Source organism: Brachionichthys hirsutus, unplaced genomic scaffold (assembly GCF_040956055.1).
Source record: "Brachionichthys hirsutus isolate HB-005 unplaced genomic scaffold, CSIRO-AGI_Bhir_v1 contig_202, whole genome shotgun sequence".
In the NCBI taxonomy this organism is placed as follows: domain Eukaryota; kingdom Metazoa; phylum Chordata; class Actinopteri; order Lophiiformes; family Brachionichthyidae; genus Brachionichthys; species Brachionichthys hirsutus.
The window spans coordinates 248,781-267,689 of record NW_027180319.1 but is presented as its reverse complement, the minus strand read 5'-3'; the positions used below and the strand labels follow the sequence as shown (position 1 = coordinate 267,689).

General features: G+C 40.3%; 1 protein-coding gene across 1 annotated transcript in view; it reads right to left on the bottom strand.

The window, feature by feature from the left end:
* Nucleotides 1–18,909, bottom strand: part of LOC137912622 (A-kinase anchor protein 13-like) — a 45,091-nt gene that overhangs the window by 4,543 nt on the left and 21,639 nt on the right. Inside the window, exons 10-26 of the mRNA XM_068756759.1 lie at nt 15,827–15,995; nt 14,404–14,471; nt 14,207–14,273; nt 12,981–13,131; nt 12,701–12,813; nt 12,200–12,346; nt 11,538–11,794; nt 10,653–10,778; nt 10,080–10,197; nt 7,892–8,140; nt 6,689–6,765; nt 5,646–5,827; nt 4,871–4,953; nt 4,576–4,764; nt 2,123–2,269; nt 1,565–1,638; nt 724–768 (exon numbers count right to left, since the gene is read on the bottom strand). Of these exons, the coding sequence (XP_068612860.1) occupies nt 724–768; nt 1,565–1,638; nt 2,123–2,269; nt 4,576–4,764; nt 4,871–4,953; nt 5,646–5,827; nt 6,689–6,765; nt 7,892–8,140; nt 10,080–10,197; nt 10,653–10,778; nt 11,538–11,794; nt 12,200–12,346; nt 12,701–12,813; nt 12,981–13,131; nt 14,207–14,273; nt 14,404–14,471; nt 15,827–15,995 (2,262 nt within the window). The remainder of the gene's footprint in view (nt 1–723; nt 769–1,564; nt 1,639–2,122; nt 2,270–4,575; nt 4,765–4,870; nt 4,954–5,645; nt 5,828–6,688; nt 6,766–7,891; nt 8,141–10,079; nt 10,198–10,652; nt 10,779–11,537; nt 11,795–12,199; nt 12,347–12,700; nt 12,814–12,980; nt 13,132–14,206; nt 14,274–14,403; nt 14,472–15,826; nt 15,996–18,909) is intronic.

Sequence of the window (18,909 nt, the reverse complement as noted above, 5' to 3'; positions counted from 1 at the left end):
TCCCTGACACTGTTGCTATAGCAATATGTCAACATCAACATTAAATTACAAATTAACCTCATTAAGAAAACTAGCACAAATGGCGCGAGAAATGGAGAGATAGAGATAGAAAGAGAATAGAGGAAAATAAGTCAAACCATTTCAATTAGTCGATTAATCAGTTAATCCATCTTCTCACTTATGCTCTTACTTAAGATAACACCGAATTGAACAATTAATACCCTTGGAGCCACAGCAATTCATCAAAATAGTGTGAAACATGATTCTCGATGGGCATGGAGGATATGCAGACATATATATCCTTTACAGCTTATTTTTACAAGCAGTGCATGGATTGTTGTAACATTTACTGCACTTATCCTTGCATCCTTCACTTTGGTGATCACTTCATTTCCCAACATCAAATTTTCACTGCCCACCTGTCCAGTAAATGACGACTCCTATCAGCCTCAGCTGCACTGTATTATGAAAATTAGCCTGCAGCTTTCTCTATATTCATATACAACTAATTTTAATAATATTTAAAAAGCAGACACGACCTTTCTAATAATCTACCTTTTTGAAGTAAGTGTGCTTTAGTCAATGACAAAACAAACAACACAGCAGCTGCTGTTTTAGATTCTGCATTAAATGATGCTGCTAACGATGATGGTAACACAGTTTTTAACAGTTTCCATGTAAACGGTGGCTCTAATTGAGATGGCGACAGGAAGTCAATTTTACCTCACTGTTCCTCTTCAGCAGCAGAAGCACATTAGCATTTCCCCCCTGCACACAAGCGAAAAAAACACACTCAATTCTGTACAGCGACAATAATGCCTTTGGACAATAAAGTCTTTTGCTTGCATGACGTGTATTCATGAATGGATACGCTAAAGAATGCTATACTTGGTTGTGTGAATGTGCAACAATCTTATTGTATCTCGTTAATATGGAAGCATTGCAGCTGAATCTTAAACAGCGATGCGCTAAACATATTCAAATAAGTATTATCCTTTTACCGGTACATGAAAAACCATGACCTGACAGAAAAAGTAATTTTACCTTATTTTCCCTCTGAGCCCCAGTGAACTTTATGCCCAGAATGAAAAGCTAATTAACATTAAGTATTGCTTTTTTTTTATTCAAGCATAATTAAAAAGGAGCAGCAAAGTGTCAAGTTGGGTAACGGACTAAATAAATCATATATATTTTTAAAAGCAGCTTATTGTTCCTTAAAACGTGCAAAAACTGAACGTGTGAAATTCAGTCTCTGCATATGAGCAGGATCTATGAGTAAAACAGCTAGAATCCAATGCAGAGCTGCAACAGCAGCAACTAAACGCAGTCCATTCATTTTCATCCACAGCCAAATGCTTATTCAACTGATGGTCGCCATTAGCAACTGAACATAGCAGGAAGGGTCAAAAGACTAATTAACTTGAGGGGAAGAACCATCTAAATGAATTTAATGGTACTGTTAATGTTGAAGGACAAGTGCACCCCCAAGCAGGGGTGCAGGTTCTCATTATGGTGTGGGGGCATAGCGACTTCGGAGTCAACAATTGGCTGCCGAGATGCCGACCTTCTTTAAAACACTGTCGGACTCCGTCCTGCGCAGATCTCCGACTGTATCCTCGCTCTCGTCTCGGTCTCCGCCTGACAAGAAGAGAAACCACAGGAAGCAGGAATGAAAAAGTTGCAAAATAAGATGCCAACTACAAGAGGAGATGCACAAGATTTTCAATACTGTCGCGCATATGCCAATATGCTGGTAAAGTAACCTTCAAGTTTGTAATGTCACAGTTTCAAATGAAGTCGATAAATAATTAGATGATAAATAGTGATTTTTGCCCTGCACGTCCAGCGATAATTGAGTCATTTAACACTGATTATACAAGAAATGATGGTCTTTATGGTGAATTAAAGAAAATTAGTCAAATCTTCACAACTGAGGACTAAATAATTTAGCTTTTTTCCCTGAAAACAAGAGATGGATTCATTACATTTACCAAGAGTGATCTTAAAACACGCTGATCTGACTGTCACAGGACTCCATCATGTAGTCTGGGCGCTTACATTTGACCACATGACCATTGTGCACAATCTAGACTGGAGAACGTGCATGTGGCAGCTGACTCACTCTTACTGCTATGCATCTGGTGACTGTCGAAGCCCCCAAAGGTCTCAGCCCGACGGGGCAAAGACACCGGCCCTGCGCCTCCGCCCTCCTGGATGCTGGCCATTGCCCCGCCCAGACTGTCATTCACCAGCGCCTGTAACGTCTCCACTGTGGACACACACAGAGGGAAACCAACAATCTGCACATCAGTAAGTGAATTATCATGGCTAACTGTGTTACTGTTCAGCTCCCCACGCATGAATCCTACCAGGCACTTCTCCTGTCAGCCTGGTATTGGCTGCTGTTGCTAAGCAACTGTTGAAGACCTTTTATTTAACTGCAGAGCTGTTTTACAAAAACTTTGAATACCCTCACCAACTCAAATGAAAGAAACTACAAAACGTATCCACATCTGTATACTGCTAATGCAGATCTGTGACCTTCGCAGTGAAAATGAGGAGACGCAAAGCCACTATTACTTAGAGTACACATCGTACCCTCGGCAGAAGAAATGATATTATTAGTACCAATTAACATGCCACATGTCAACAATTATTGCCCACTGGCTTTAGAAAGAGTTGGTAACAAATGCATTTTGTGTTAATGGAGCTCAACCTCTGCTGCTAGCTGTAAACGTGGAATCCACTGCAGAAGCTCTTGACACATTTCTCCAGCATTAGAGCTGAAAACAATTCGTACTTGAAGGTCAATTACACAATTTGTAAGCCTAGAGCAGATTCCTGGTCTGCTGGACCACTGACATCATTTTGTGGAACACACTCTGCCTGCAGCAGTACTTGGAAATCACTGAGAGAGGTGGCTGCGTCCGTGTTTGACGTCTCATCCTTCCCAAAAGACTGACGGCTCTGACCACTCAGCTCCAGGTAGCAACACAAATAACTTGTTTTTTTTTGGAGTGAAGATAATACACTGATTTATGTTGGTGGACACCAAGGAATACTGCTTAATATTCTACAAACATTGCTTTTGACAGTGACAAAAGTTTCAAAGAATGACTTTGTATTGTCCTTAAACGCTTGCAATCTGCTCTACTCTAGGTGACTGCTTGATGTGCTCAGAACCTGGCAGAAAAAGATTTCCTATTCTGTCCCTTGGTCAGGAATTAACTGTCACGCTAATGACAATGAATGCAAATTTCTCCTTATCTTGAATTTATGCGCAGGTCTCCATTGACAAAGATTACATCTAAAGTAACTTATATAAAAGATAAACAAAATAAATAAAGATCTGGATAAGTTACCTTTATTAACTCTATTGATTACAGTAGGATTATTTTTTGTTGCACGTCCCTGACTGATTAACCTGAGGGCAATCTCTCCGCAGCTCAACACCTCAGCTTCACAGAATTTGTGAGTAAGCACTAAGACAAGGTGGAGAATTACATAAATAGTGTGTTGGAATTTGAATTATCCGAGCTAGAAATAAACGGAACACTTCTATGAACCACTGCTCCACTGTGGATTCATTGAAATGAAAGGGAGAAACCCATGTAGATCCCATTGTGGTGTCACGTTTTGGAAGGAAGGTCCAGTGATCCCACTAGATTTAATAAAATACTGGACGGAAATAACAGAAAAGTCCATCAAGATGTGGATAGGATGTCCTGAGGACAGTCCATTTAAGCAAAACCGGCATAGCCTGGATCACAAACAAAAGATTATTCATCAGTACCCTAAGTTCGAACACCTGCTCTGCTTGGTGAATGAACAGCATGTGGTATAGCAGATTCACATGTTGATCTCAGTCAACAAACACAAAACAGTTTAGTTTAATTTCAGTGTTCAGAAGGGACCAATAAAGAATATTATTATTTCCATAAAACGAGAAAGATCAGTTAGTATCTATAAAACGCAGGAATCTCAAGCTCGTGATGCATCTGCTCTTTAGACGATGAATGGGAGACTGATTTCATTCGTTTCTCCTCCTGAATGATTTCTATTCCACTGCGGTCTTCTCACTTCTGAAACAGAATATGCAGCCACAGTACTCAGAACTCTGCTGTCATCCCTAACAACTTTCCCCAATATATTTTCCATGGCGCAGTACATACTTTAGTACTCTCGTTTTTGGACTTGTGAAAGAGTCGGTTATATTTCTAATATTTTCATACTTCTTAAATCACAGGAATAACATGCATATAATTAGGAAACAGGCATGGTCCCCCTCACACTGCCATTGCATTACCATCTACTGCTTCTCGCTTGAATGCAAAGTTTGGAAAGACGCTTCTGGTGAAGGACAAGAATATTGATTAAAAGCTATTGGTGCTGAGTGGCTGCACTTGCCGATACAAATGTCCTGCCAGCTGTTATATCGATTTGGCAGCCACAAGACCTGTGTCCACTTCTATTTTGCCACATAAAAATGATCAAGCCATTTAATTTCATTATTAAGAATAGACGATGAACAACAAAGTTATGGAACTTTACTTATCCTATAAAACTCTCTCTTACCTTCCTGTAGGGCATCCTTCATCACAGATGCTCCCTTGGGTGGTTCTTGGCTGCAGGCTGACCTGAAGAAAGGTTGGACCTGCCTGGAGACATCCTCGCCTGGATTTAAGCCCTCTGACATCCCCCTAAAGAGCTGCACCTTCTCTTCCAGCAGAGACATGATCTCTGTGTCCTTCTGCTTCAACAGATCTGACCAGCGGGGAAGGATAGGAAGAAAGAGAGTGAGGAAAACTATTTGTGGGATTTGGAGCAAACCCTTTCATAAAAACACACTAGGTGTTTTTTTTTTTATCACCTCGCATCTCCTTTGCTTTCATCTCCAGTTGTTTCTTGTCATCTTCCGTCTCACTGGGAATCCCTTCATCCTCATCCTTGTCCCTGTCGAACCAGGCAACATTAAAACACAATCCCTCTATCTACAAAATGTCACCATATACATAATTTAGAATGTCAATCTGTAATTGATTAAACGCTTGATTCATAGAAATGATTGAAAAGAGGTTTAAAAGGATGGGTCATGACTAAAACAATTTATTGAAGACGAATGCTACCATTTCAAAGTTTAAACAAAACAATCCTGTAAATAAGATGTTTTTTTTTAACCCTAAATCAACATCAGAGCGTTTTGATGGATGTTGCAGACAGGCGCTCCCACCCCACCGCAGTCTTAACTTGATTTTTTTTCTTAAACTGGTAGCAAGACTAGTAAATATGTCCCACAGGCTACATTCAGATAAACGACTGGTCATAAGGAGCTGCCCCTGAAGCCAGTTTAGCATCGCCATGGAGGAGCAGCCAACTGATAGCAAAGTGCTCTGTTAACTTACAGTTTACTACAATCTGACAGCTGGGCTAGGTCTAATCCTCGGTTACAAAATGAACATATCATAGCTGAACCCTGAGAGGCCACTACAGAATATAAAGCCAATTGAGTGCAATTTTTCTTTTTCTTTTTTTTGCAGTAGACATCATGGTTTTAAGGTGAATAGCTTTGATCAGGGCCTATCAGGATAACATGATGATGTAACACCTTTTAAAAGCACATCAACATACAAATAAATCCAACTTACATGGACTGCATGGCATCCTGGATGAGCTGCATCCAGGTGTTACGCTCGTCCTTTGAGCTGGCCCGGACCTCCATCATTTCTGGCTTCTCAATGCCTGCTGTGATGAGGAAGAGGCCGCGCTCTCCGTTAGCAACCTCCCTCACAATCAGCTTCTGGAGAGAGATGACTGTGGAGCGCTGGTCCTACAAGGAGACGAAGGAGGGGAAAGAAGCAGAGAGATTGATGGAGGCAACAAGGAAAAACGATCAAAAAACTGACAATGGGAGGGGCAAGGAGGAGAGTGGAAGGAGGGCAGACAAATGATGAGGGTGGGGAAGGCAGAAAGGAGAATGGGGAAGGCCAGAGGGAGTGAATAGAAGAGAGAGGAAGGACAAATATGGAAAGAGGGAGGGACAAGAAACAAGGCAGAGGACAGAAGAATGGGGAAAAAGAGGGAACAATTAAGATTATAGGTGGAGTTAACAGGAGGATAGTAAAAACAGACCATTAGAAATGTGAGGAAGAGGGAAAGATACAATCTGCTAATTATCATTCAAGAGGAAACCGGCCAACCTTGGAAAGAGATTTTGAGCAGTACAAAAGTGTAACTAACATTTCACTGAAACCATTTTGCTGTGGTTATTCATCAGCTCACCAACATTAAACACATCAATCAGCCATATACAATCAATGTATTAACATATTCTTCAAATTAACTCTTAATAGAAATGCATTTTCTAAATGAAAGTTTTGGAATAGACTAACTTACTGTTTCTAAAATATCTGCAATCCACTGGGGTTACAGTTTATTATAACTCGAATAAAAAAAAATGCAAACAGACTCAATCACTGGATCACGTTAATAGTGACTACCCAGCTGCACAATATGAAAGGAAAGCAGAGCAAATAATGCTAACAGCAACGACAGTGGGATAGGAAAGCATTAGCCAAACATCTGGCTGTGCTCTTAAGATTTTTATTACGGAAACAATGGTTGGGAAACAAAGAGTACAGCTGCAGAAAGGAAAGAGTGACAGGAGGAGATACAAACAGCAGGATCCTACCAGCATGGCGAAGACATATTTCTGATCTTTCTCTTGGAGGAAGACAAAGACATCTGATAACAGCAGAGCATGGACATCTGAAGAACAGTGTGGAGAGAAGTCATTGCGGTTGGATGAATGAGAAGTTCAAATACATTTCATGTACTTCATATTTCCAATGAATAATAATGTACAGAGAAAAGAAATTCCGTAAATAACAATAATAAGGGTCTTGGGCAGATTCACGCCTGTACTTTGAGCTGTCTATTTGTGATTCGATTACACAGAACGGGTGCAAATTACAGGTCTGAAAAGTGGCATTAGCTGAACCTTTCACTCAGCATGCGCACCAATTTGCACTAATCTGAGCGCTGTGACGACACCGGGCTCAGAAAGTGCAGCTAGAATCGAGTCCCCTTGGCAGGAGCAAAGCCTGAGCTGCAGCAAAGCCACACACGATGAGTTGGAACAAGGAAACAAGACTTATAAAACAGCTTGTGGGTAAGCTGATCCAAGAATTGATTACTTCTACAACCCTGCATTTACTCTAAGGTTTTGGTTCATTTGTATTACAACTCCAATTTCGTTCGAACATCTTCAATATGTCCAAGTTTAAACATGCTTTTAATAGCTCTCTGCTGCTGTTATCCCTTAATGAGCATGCGATGGGTTGCAGATGTGTTGGGCCGATTAACTGCGGGCGTGTAGGTTATTCCTGGAGCTGATTGGTCAGACCCTGCCAAAGACTGTAGTCTAATATAATGAATTCTCCCAGGTCCTGGGGGCTTTCCTCTCTCCAGCCAGCAATCGTCTTCCATTTTAATTGTATTTTAAAACCATCTTTTAATGGCGGCGTTTTCCATTTCTAATATAGACCGAGAGCTGAGAAGATGGAAGTCTGACTTATTCCACAAATAGTGGAATAATAGCGTCACAAATAATGATAATTATGCTGATTCTAATAATGCTAATGCTAATAATTATAATAATGAATGCATTTTATATTTTTGAACAGTGATAGGGATATAATGAAGTTATTTTGAGCAGCAGTATGGCTTTACAAGACAGTGGTGTACGGCTTAGAGACAGTGGCTCTGGGGAAAAGACAGGAGGCGGAGCTAGACGTGGTGGAGATGAAGAATCTAAGGTTCTCCTTGGGAGTAATCAAGCATGACCATGTGGTAAGTTAGTGTGAAGTGAAGCAGTCAGTCCACGTCCTCTTACCCTTAAGTCTTCCCTGGTTGTTCTTCAACTGCAACACTCCATCGTGGATCAGCCTCCTCCTCAGCAGATCCTCTCGGGCAAATATCTGACCACTCTTCATCATCATAATGGACTTGCTGTCTGTTCGGCCATGAAACTCCTTGAGGCGGCGTCTTTTCTCATGCTCATTTACCTTACTGTCAACGGCTGCTATCACCTCCTTCACAAGCCTAACAGACTCCATTAGATCAGCAAAGTCTTCCTCGGTTTCTGCGTGTAACATGAGATGCGACAGGTCACATTCAATGCGGGTCGTGGAAGTCCGTTACATTTATTTTACCATTATAGTCTATGTCTAATAACACATTTCAATAATATAAAAGCACATTTGAAGACGCAGAGCCATTTATTGGTAAAAACATGAAACATTGGTGTCTGCCTTTTAGGCTTAGTGAACAAATATTATTCTGCAAACCCATGATAAAACCAAAATTAGAAATAATAATAATTGTACTATGGCGAAACAGGCCATTTCTAAGTCATAAATAACCCTAGTCCTCAATGAACAGGTAGATTCTAAGCAGGGGCCACTGACATATTTACTTGATACCAAACCAATTTATCTGATTAACACAATGACATCAGGAGGTGCAGCAAAAATGTTTTATATATTTTTGGCCTTGGCTGAATTTTTGTTATTTTTTATTGCCAAGCCATACAATGGAGTAGATTCTTAGATTCGTGGTCATCCAGGCCATGGTTATCCTTAAGAACTGAATCTGTTGATGGCCAACTTGTCAAGGAAGCATACCGGTACATGCCTTTGTGCAACCAATATCACATCTGAGAGGATGCTCAGTGCCAGGGCAGCAGCATTGTGACCCCATGAGAGGTTGCTTTTAGATAAGTAGTAAATATGTTATATTCTGTGCCCACTCAGAAGTCCAGATTCAAACTTCAAGGATAACTACAAAACCATTTTACAGCTTAAGTTAATGGAGCTCATTGTTCACATCTCTATGGAGTCGCCTAAAACCTCTGCGCTGTCTTTAGGTGTTTTTTTTTTTATTGTTTTGACATTGCATCTTCTTCTACCTGCTAAGGGGCACAAATACATCAAACTTGACAAACTCAGCTTTGCAATTTTAAATGAGTCTGAAGGAGGCCTGCAGGTCCACACACTGAAGCCCCAGAGTCAATATCACAGATAAAAATGTATTTTGCACTTGGGTCTTGTACAAAAAAAATGCATTAAAAAATGGAATATTTACTTTCATTGGTTGATGTGCTTCAGTGCTCTTGAGAACAAAAATGCTATCTCTAACTTTTGAGTGTGCTGCTGTAATTCTACTTAGTATATATGAGTTGGCAGGACAGAGTCTTCTTAAAGCACCTTGGGGATTAAGGCATCCCACACAGAAGTACAACCAGGCATTGGAGAAGGATTAGAGTGAGTGTGCGCTTAGGGAGGCCAACGGAATAGAGCTGCTTTAAATCAGATATAATATGGTGAGGAATTTCTCATCTAACATTGCTTGATCTTTAATTTAAAAAAAAGTATTTCCCCTCCTAAAAAAAATATGAAGCCATTATTAAAATGATAACATGAATGGATGAGGTTCTCCAAAAGGTGTGAAGTATTACCGCAGTTCAGGAATACTTGTTGCCACGCTAAAAGATTTAATGAAGCTCGTGTCTAGATTAGAGTCTGCTTTCGAGAACAGATTAATGGTTTTAACAAACACAAATTTGTGCAGTGCTAACACATCTCCAACAGGCTTTAAATCTACCTTCTTAAGAGAAGCAATATTGCCAAAATGTCAAGTCAACTTGATTCAATAAATCCAAAAATAGATAAAACATTTCTGTTACTTATTCCGTCTTGAATATAAAATTTACCTCAACTTTAAATTTGAGAATTAAAAATCAATATTTTAATCTGCAATGTGGCTGGAACAGTAAAATAGAAAAAGAACAATAACAATATAACGTTAAGAAAAAAATGTCCTTACACTGTACTTACCATATGTAAAGCATCTGAAAGATATTATGATTCATTTATGTTGTTGCTGCTTTGTTAGTCTGGAATAATGTCTGTCGCTGCCAGAGTAATCCCAATGATTCCAAGTAACCTCTATTCACTTTCCCTGATTTACATTATTTACACACACGCTGATGACATTGGAGAGAAGGACATCATGATGCTAACCTTTCGTGTGCTGCAGCATCCTCTGAATTAACACCGGGTACTTTGTTATCCTCTGCGTCACCAGCAAGATGCATTCAGGGATGCCGAGCCTCCGCACAATGCTGCTACTCATCTTTTTCTGAAACAGCAAACAAGTGCTTCTGTTAAACCTACCCACACAACAGACGGCTCAAAGCAACACAAGGTTTCAAATAACCGCTGGGAATCTCAGAATCTCATTTGCTGGTTAGCAATATAGACATAATACCTGAGTGTTTGCTGTGATTATAGATGTGACAATCTCACAGCCATAAAAGACAATACACAGAGGAACAAGAAAGCAAAAATAACAAAGACAATGCTTTTAAACAAATGTTTCAAAACAAGCATGAAAAAAAAAATCATGAGAGGCAGAGATGGCTAAGACAATAAAAAGCACTTTATAGAATGGAACAGAATGTTTGACAACTCAGATTAGATGTCTTTTAAGTGCGACATATTGCCACCACAAGTCAAGGTAACCAAAGTCAAAACAAAGGTAACAGGCAGAGATAATTAATAATAAAAAAAAGGGTGCTGATATCCAATTCTTACTTTGATAAATGCTTTGAAGCGTTTGTCTTTGGTCAGGAGGTCCTTGTAGAAATTTACTGCTTCATTGTGGCGGCTGCAGAATCTTCCGTAAACTCTCTTCATGGTTTCACCATTGGACCCTGAAAACTAGAGCAGAATGTGACAGAAATGAACACGGCGTGGGGGCATCGAATACTTTCTTATCCTCTCACCAACAACACACATTCTGGGATACCAAGTTCAACTCATCTTCAAAAATGCATTAGTTCAACAGTGATGCAGGAAAGAGTTCATTTTTCTTCATTTCTCATGTCTTTTTGCATTTCCTGTAGGAATAATTGATGCATTTACATTTATCTCTCTCCATATGGAGTCTTTTTCTGCTTATTTATTGTATAGTTATAGATTTGAAATGTAGAAACTAAACTCGATAGGAAATAAGACCTGCAGCAGTGCTGTGAGGCTATACAACACATTTAAATTATTGAACTTAATGCTGCAGTTGAGCAGATGTAGTGTCTTCAATGTTACACACTTTTAACACTTGCTCATTAAAATAAAGCACAAAGTGCAGCCCAGGTTGATGGGAATTGTATTTATTTTGTTTTCATCCCGGGGGACGATGTATGCAGGTACATCGTCTTTTAAGATGCTCTCTTGATATGAAATAGCCTCCAGACTATTATCAGTGCCAACACAGAGGCAGAATGACCTCCAAGGTGAAAATTCATTTTGTGGCTTACGACATGGACAAAAGCAAATCATCATGGACTGCCTCAGATGGTGTGGTCAATGCAGGAAATGACAAACCTCAATCGGTTAGCTGGTTGGGAACATTTTTCATTGCCATTTTTTTGTGACTTGGCTCTCAGTTGTTTGACCTCCTTTGCCCTCCCTCCCTCTAACCTGGCTGAGGAGAATGTCTCCTATCCTGTTGATGATGGAGCCTCCATCCAGGCTCCTTCCCTCCAGCTGGCTCTCCCTCTTCCTCTCCAGGAGGCGGAGAAGGTGTTGTGTGTGAAGCTCCAGGAGTTCATCTAGAGCCGGGAACAGCTTCTCTACAGTCTGGAGCTCCAGCTGCACCTCCTTCTGCAAGCCTTTGCTGAACACTTCCGACATAATGCGCATGGTCCGGATGTGATGCATTTCTGTCTGCATGAGCTCTGAAGGCCATAGAAGAAGGTGAAAGTAAGCAGGCTGAACAAGAAGCAGATTTTATATGTATTATTCAATGAATTACATAATTCCACCTCAGAGGTCTACACAGTGTCATCAAATGCATCATCAACATTTGTATGTGACATGGTTACCTTACACAGAAATAGAAATGTGCTTTTCAGAATTACTGACATGGACTGAATTTTCCCATAAGCATTGTGATATCAATAAAATCGAAATAAAAACCTCAGTGCATATGTAAATGATTTAAATCTACAGTGTCAGTAGAATACGGGTCCTGCAGATGAGACAGAAACCTGGAACAATAATCAAGGCATTCGGTCCAGACAACATCATCTTAATTTACCATTAAGCTCAAAAGATCCTGTTTAAAAACATATTTTTGTTACCATAGATGACATCCTGCCTCTTCACCAGCTCTCTGTCTAGCAGCTGGAGGTGCTGCTGCTCGACGCCTAAACTCCACGAGTCCGCTTCCAGCTCCTTTGCCTCGGACTCAAACTCCCCCATCAGCTGACCGTCCATCATCTCGGTCCCTGCACCAACCACGCAATGTAAAGCTCATGTTGCAGTTTCTACAATACAATGTGTATGACACAGCAGTGAATTTATTTTTAGCATAGGTTTTCTTTGTATTGACAAATAGCCTCTTCACTGAGGAAGATATTTGCTGTAGTCGCTGTTTAAATGATATCAAAGTACATGTCAATCCTATATATATATATATCCTATTCTGATTTATTCACACACACCATCAATGCAGTTTTGTTCTCTGATTAGTTTATTAGTAATAAATGAGCACTTTTGAAAAATTGCACCGCTACACTTAGATAAGATTCCCGTCAAAACTTTGACATGCAGCGGCCTTCATAGTTGTGATGTGTACTGACCTTCATCTGTGAGGGATTCCATGGACTCTGTGACCTGATTGGTTCTGTTGAGGGAGTCAGTAGACTGCGAGAGATAGCGCAGGCCTTTGATGGGCATCTCATCAAACACCGGACTGAATGAGGAGATAGGAAGACTGAAAGTAAGCAGTGAAACAAATACCTGACTGCAGACGTATTAGTCAAATGCTAACCTAAAGGATCTCAAATTAATAGCATGTATTCAATACAAAAGTTAAACAACAATTATTTAATTGACACACACACACACACACACACTCACCCAGCAATGTTACTTATGGAAAGACTCTTGGAGAGATTGTTGCCATGGAAAGACATGATGCCGGCGTGTCTCCGTGACGATGGCAACGTCAGGGAAGAATGGTCTTCGGGGGACAAGATGGCTGACCATGGGCGGTCCCTCGTGATGCCAGCTGGACCACAGACAGATAAATAAAAAGGAGATAAATCTACACTTTCATTGACAGAAAAGACTTGTTTCACTATCGCGAATCCTTGAGCAAAATATTGAACGTAGGAAGAAAATAATGAATTTCTTTGAGCCTTAGTTTTGGAATGAAAACTGAGGGTGATGAGGCTTGTATTGCTCAAGAGATTGAGCTCAATAAGATTATATATAATGTTTTTAATACAGAGTATTTGCTAAAATAAAAGCGTCAAACATGATGTCTGTCTGAGCATCCAGGGCAAACATCTGGTCCAGAGAAATGACGTTTCTCATTAGTGTGCAAATCACACACTGTTCTGCACTTCCCTTAAATTCCACCTCCTCATCAGAGTTGAAGCTGAAAACCAGTGACACCGAACAAAAACTGACAGTGTACAAAATGTGTATTCAACTCATGACAAGTAAATCCTAACCAACAATAAGAGGCGATGAAACTGCCAAACTATTAAGGCGTCATAAATAAATAGACTGAAGACAATGTTTAGAGAACACGTGATATTTCAATGAAGACTGTCCAGCAATTTCAGAAGAGAGGTGAATAGGCTGTTTCCCATTACTGACATTACTTTATAAAGAAAACAGTAACCCAAATGACATATCATAGTAGAACTTTTCTTTTTTAATAACTAATATTTGTTCTGACATTTAAGGATCTAGCACTAACTTATGTGACCAAAAGCATAGAAAATGGACTGAATCTGGAGATATTTGTGTTCTCACCTAATAAAAGAAATATTTATTGTCAATTATGCACAGATAACTTCCCTGCTCACTTTGAATAATGGCACAGGAGCCTGAAGCAACAGACGCTCTGTATTCCCTCAGTGAAGAATCATAATTTTGATTGTCGGTCCTGATCGTAAAACAGCACTAAAACTGTCTGAGAGTGAACAAGAAGTAGAAATAGGGAGCAGAAACTTTAAGTTTAGTTAAGCTACTTTGAGGCCAAATTATTGGGCACACAAAAACAATGCTTCTTCAATATCGTTTTTGCTTGAATCTGCAGATATACAAACTGTTACTGAAGATCTGACACTCACTTTTACTCCTCATCGCGACTATAGGGAAAGAACTTGAATCTGGCACTGCAAACTGCTGTTTGGGCTGCTAGCCAGAGAAACATAAAACAAAGGCATAAATGAGAAGGAAAAATAATCAATAAATCAAATCAATATTGGCTGCAGGACAAACGATTACAACAGAATCATTGGAGGAGTTACTCTGAGGGAACCTTTACCTTCATTTTCACCTTGGCACAAGCAGGAAGACTATCCCTGCAGCCTTTGTGGACGGACGCATTACAGTCTGGAAAGAAAAGGCAGCAGAGCACTCAGTGAATACTATGAGCATGATGGCGGAGGATGTGCGGGTGTGGAAAGGCGGGGGATAGAAAGTCTGACTGGTTTTCCTAGCTAGCCAGGAAACTCCACCAGCCCACTAATGAAAGTCAGACCGGAGCAGAGCATGTGATGCAATCGAAGGGTAATACTGCTCATGAGCGAGAGAGAGAGAGAGAGAGACACTGAATTGCATGGGAAAATTTCAATTACGTAAACATCCTCAAAGCACAAAAGACCAAGGGCCATCCCTCTAGATTGATAAAATGAAATCCATCCTGTGAGTCAGTCAGAGACATTAATTACCCTGTTTTGTACTTCTACAAACCGTCAAACCATTTTGTAAGAATTAACCTTAAGTTGAAACTGGTCATGTTAACAATGACAAAAACAACCGAGGTGTGAAAATCTGAACGCAGAAAGAGGACCACCCCGTTTCCTCTGTAGTTCACAGAATAGACGTGTTGCACAAGCGAAACCAACGATCAGACGCCACATGTACGGTTTAGATTCTGGGATTACGTCAGCTTTCTTGAGCTGGGGTGAGAAAACAATGTGAAACAGCTTCTACTTTTAATTCCACCAGTCACCTGGAAGGGTTCACCGGTGTTTATGTGCAGTACTTGAGTTGGGAGATGAGTAATGCAGCGTTGTTCTCATCTTAAATGATTTACCGTTTCTTTCTACGTCGTGAATTCCGGTTTCTCTCAGACAAAGGATCACTGCACAGCACTTGTTTGTTAAATGAGGCAGACATCTGCGAGCACAAAACTCCCCAAAACAGAAACACCCTCAGAGCCGTCTCGAGCTCCGACATTCAGAACCAGATCATCTGAAGACGAGAGCCGTTTTTTGCCACTGAAGCATTCCTGGCAGATTGTGACCATTGAGACGACTACTGCGATCTCATCTCCTTTTCAGGCTACACTTAGTGTTGCGCCAAAATGCTTGCACAATAAATTACATCCTCTTTAGGACTGCCGCTGCTGCTTCAGTGGAAAACAATGAAAAGCTGTTTTTTGGTTGCCTGCACTGATAGTCTGACTAGAATATATTAGAAATAGCTCGTCTAAAAAGTAATTGTCAACAGCTTTAACAGAGTATTAGTAGCAGTGTTCAACTAACCCTTTTTCTTTAACACAACACTTGTATTATTGTTCTTATAGACAAGTAGTTGTTGTATTGTTATATTGCAGTTACATGTGTGGATATACCTACGACTCTTTTCTTACTTCTATTTCCATCTTAAAGGACATTAAAAGTTATGAAAGAAATGAAGTAACAATAAGACAAGAGTCATAATGGGAAATTCAAAGTACTCACATGTGCAATGGAAAGCTTCCTTACTGCTGAAGGCCTTGCTGCACTGGGAGCACTGGGAGCACTGGGGTGCCTGGCCCGGACTGAGTGGTGTGAAAAGATGACCATGAACCGATTTCTTGTCCTTCTCTTTGCTGTCCTTCTCCTTCTCTTTTTTCTCTCTGTCCTTTTCCTGCACAGGTAGAATTATCCCAGTTTAAGGTCACAAACCAATCACAGCGGGAGGGGAAGGTCATTTTGAGTTGCATATTTACTTCAACCTTTATACCAGCCAATTAAACGTCTGATTTGGTATGTGGAGAGAAAACGGCGCTCCCAGACGCTGACAAAACGTCTCAGCATTTGGCAGCTTGCTTGAGTTAAAATCTAATCTGAATCCAGCAGAGTGACTTTATTACCGTGATGTACTGGAGAGCCGGGGACTTTGCATAGAAAGCAATGCATTATTTATGCTGATAACAAATCCAGTTATTGAAAGACTATTCAATTTATTGCCGTGAATCACCGTTTGCTGAATTAATTAACAAACTCTGATGTGTGGTGTATTTCTATGTGCATCACTAGCACTAGAGGTTTATAATGCCGCCGCTAAACAATAAGCGTAGCAACCGCTACCAATTACAGCAGCCAATTAATTTTCATAGTGCATATTGTGTTGCTTTCTCGTTGCTAAAGGCTCTCGTTAAAGCGGCCCTATGATGTATGAGCAGCTGACACACACACGGCAGCATTCATGACTCCCAAGGGAGTCGCGCTGTCTGGGAATCAATGCTTTGACCTTTCCATAACAGGGCAGTCTTTCTGCTGTCTCTGCTTTCATGGACGAGGTCATCCTCAGCTGTTGGTCAACTCTGTGCACCGAGATGAATCATAATCGCATAAATGGATGGAGAGGAGAACAGAGCTCTCATTCTCTTGGACTGACATCACAGCGCCTCCACCCAAACCCAGAGGAAATGGGAAAACTGGAGTTTCCATCTCATTTCAATGGCCCTGCAGTTTCTCATCATGAGGGACCACAAAGCCGTGACATAGGCGAGCTCATTTTGTTCACTTGCTTCGTGGTACCATAATGCTGAATTGACCACAACATGCCTGCATGTTTTGAAGGCCATTACAACACTTACAGAACGCTTTATAATTATTGCACTTCGAAACATTTTAGGTTTATATCTAAGAAAAAAAGAAAAAAAAAGTAAGTAAGTAAGCGCATTGCTTTCAGATACAAGCATCCACAGCAGGCAGCATGATCACTCGTGACATCTAAAGCTGCGATTAAAAAAATAAACACTCAAACGAAATACACTGCAACACAGGCGATAACTCGACTGTAAGGAGACACAGGCCCCGAGGAGAATGCCACATTTAATATGTTATTGTCACAGACTGACTACAATTTAACTGGGAAAAAAACCACAGCATTCTGTTATCCTACCTCCAGCCAACCTTTCCATCTCAGTGAGAAGCCATGGCTCCCTATAAATCTCCTGTATAACATGCCCGGCTGTGTGTGTGAGTTCCTGACGCTGAGACCAGTACTATGACTTCACCAGGAAAGGGACAAAGAGGAAGTTACTGGCTCTCTACAGGACGTGTTATTACTGCAATGACCCTTCTGTCTGGTACTGACAGTGTGTCAGCCCTGCACAAATTAGATCTGCTCCCAGAACAGTTAAACAATTTTGTTAGTTATGTTTTGGAAAAGTGAAAAGTTGCATATTACTTCAAAAGATTAAAAAATGTGAGTGGAATCCTTCAAGAAGACTGATCCCATTGAATTCAGTTAAGAAATCTGAATTGTTATGTGATGTTTTACTGGTCTGTTATTGATGCGACGGCCATTTTCAGTCTCATTAAATATACACAGATAAAGATCCATTGATAACATGCAAATTTAATTCTCATCCATCAAAGCTTTATTAATTTTCTTTGAATCTAATAAATGTGATTGATAATCTTGGTTGTAGATTGTGGTGAACTAATGTCACTTTAAAAACAATGGCTAAAGTTAGAGATGAGATTATAAACTCACAGCCAGCTCAGACTTCCTGTTTAACTTCCTGTTCACTCGTGTTTCTTTGCACGGGTTGCCCAATCACAGACAGCAAACAGAAGTTAAAGCAAATACGTAGCAATTTTTCACAACTGTCAAAATTCACATTTGTCTCTATTACAATATGGTATGCGCCTCCTGCAAAGTACAACTGAGGAAAACAGTACAACAGTTGTACTTTTTTACCATAAACTTTTACAATGGTCACAACTCACAATGTGTTAGGGTTAGGGTTATTTTCTAAGGGAACCCACCTTTGGCACGGAGCTACTTTCTGTGCAACAGAAAAGTTGCCCACTTCTTACGCCACAGACTCACATATATGACGAGATAAATGTGGCAGGCTCAAAACCAAACCTACAGGGGAACTCTCAATAGGGGAAGTGAGAAGAAATTCTGACTTTGCCCTGAAGCTAGACGCATATAGCAATCCCCTCTACGACTCTTGCTTCTCTGCAAGCGTTTGACTGAAGCTGTTCAGAGCAGCTGAAGATCCACAGGGCAGCTCACAGAGACGCCAACAAATAAATGTGGTGGAAGAAAAGCCCTCTGATTCAATATTTAAAGCCGGAAAGTCTATTAAAGAACGATTAATTTTCTTCACATAAATGAAGGCCCTCCTGAGAAGAAAAAAAAAAAGACAAACTTTAATAATAATTAGGCCGACCCACCCCCCCCAGCATTTCAAGCTGGTATTGTTGGGTGGATTTAGAGGTGTTGTGTAGATGGCTGGATCGGTTTCTGTTTTCCTATAAATATCAACTACCAACAGCACAGGTAAATAGTGAGCAATTATTTAATGTAGTCATTAACAAAGACAGGTCATCAGATCTTTATCATGCGTCTCATCCACAGGGAAAAGAATTGGTGGTATTTCGACAAAACCTCATCCTGTTGAATGTTGAGTGAAACATTCTAGCTTTGTAAACAATAGCACGGTGCACCTGCTCGGATTCATTTGTAAAAGAGGAAGTTTAAGACTTCCTAAGGTGTGTGTCTTCCAAATTCTCAAATTCTGCATCAGATTGAAATA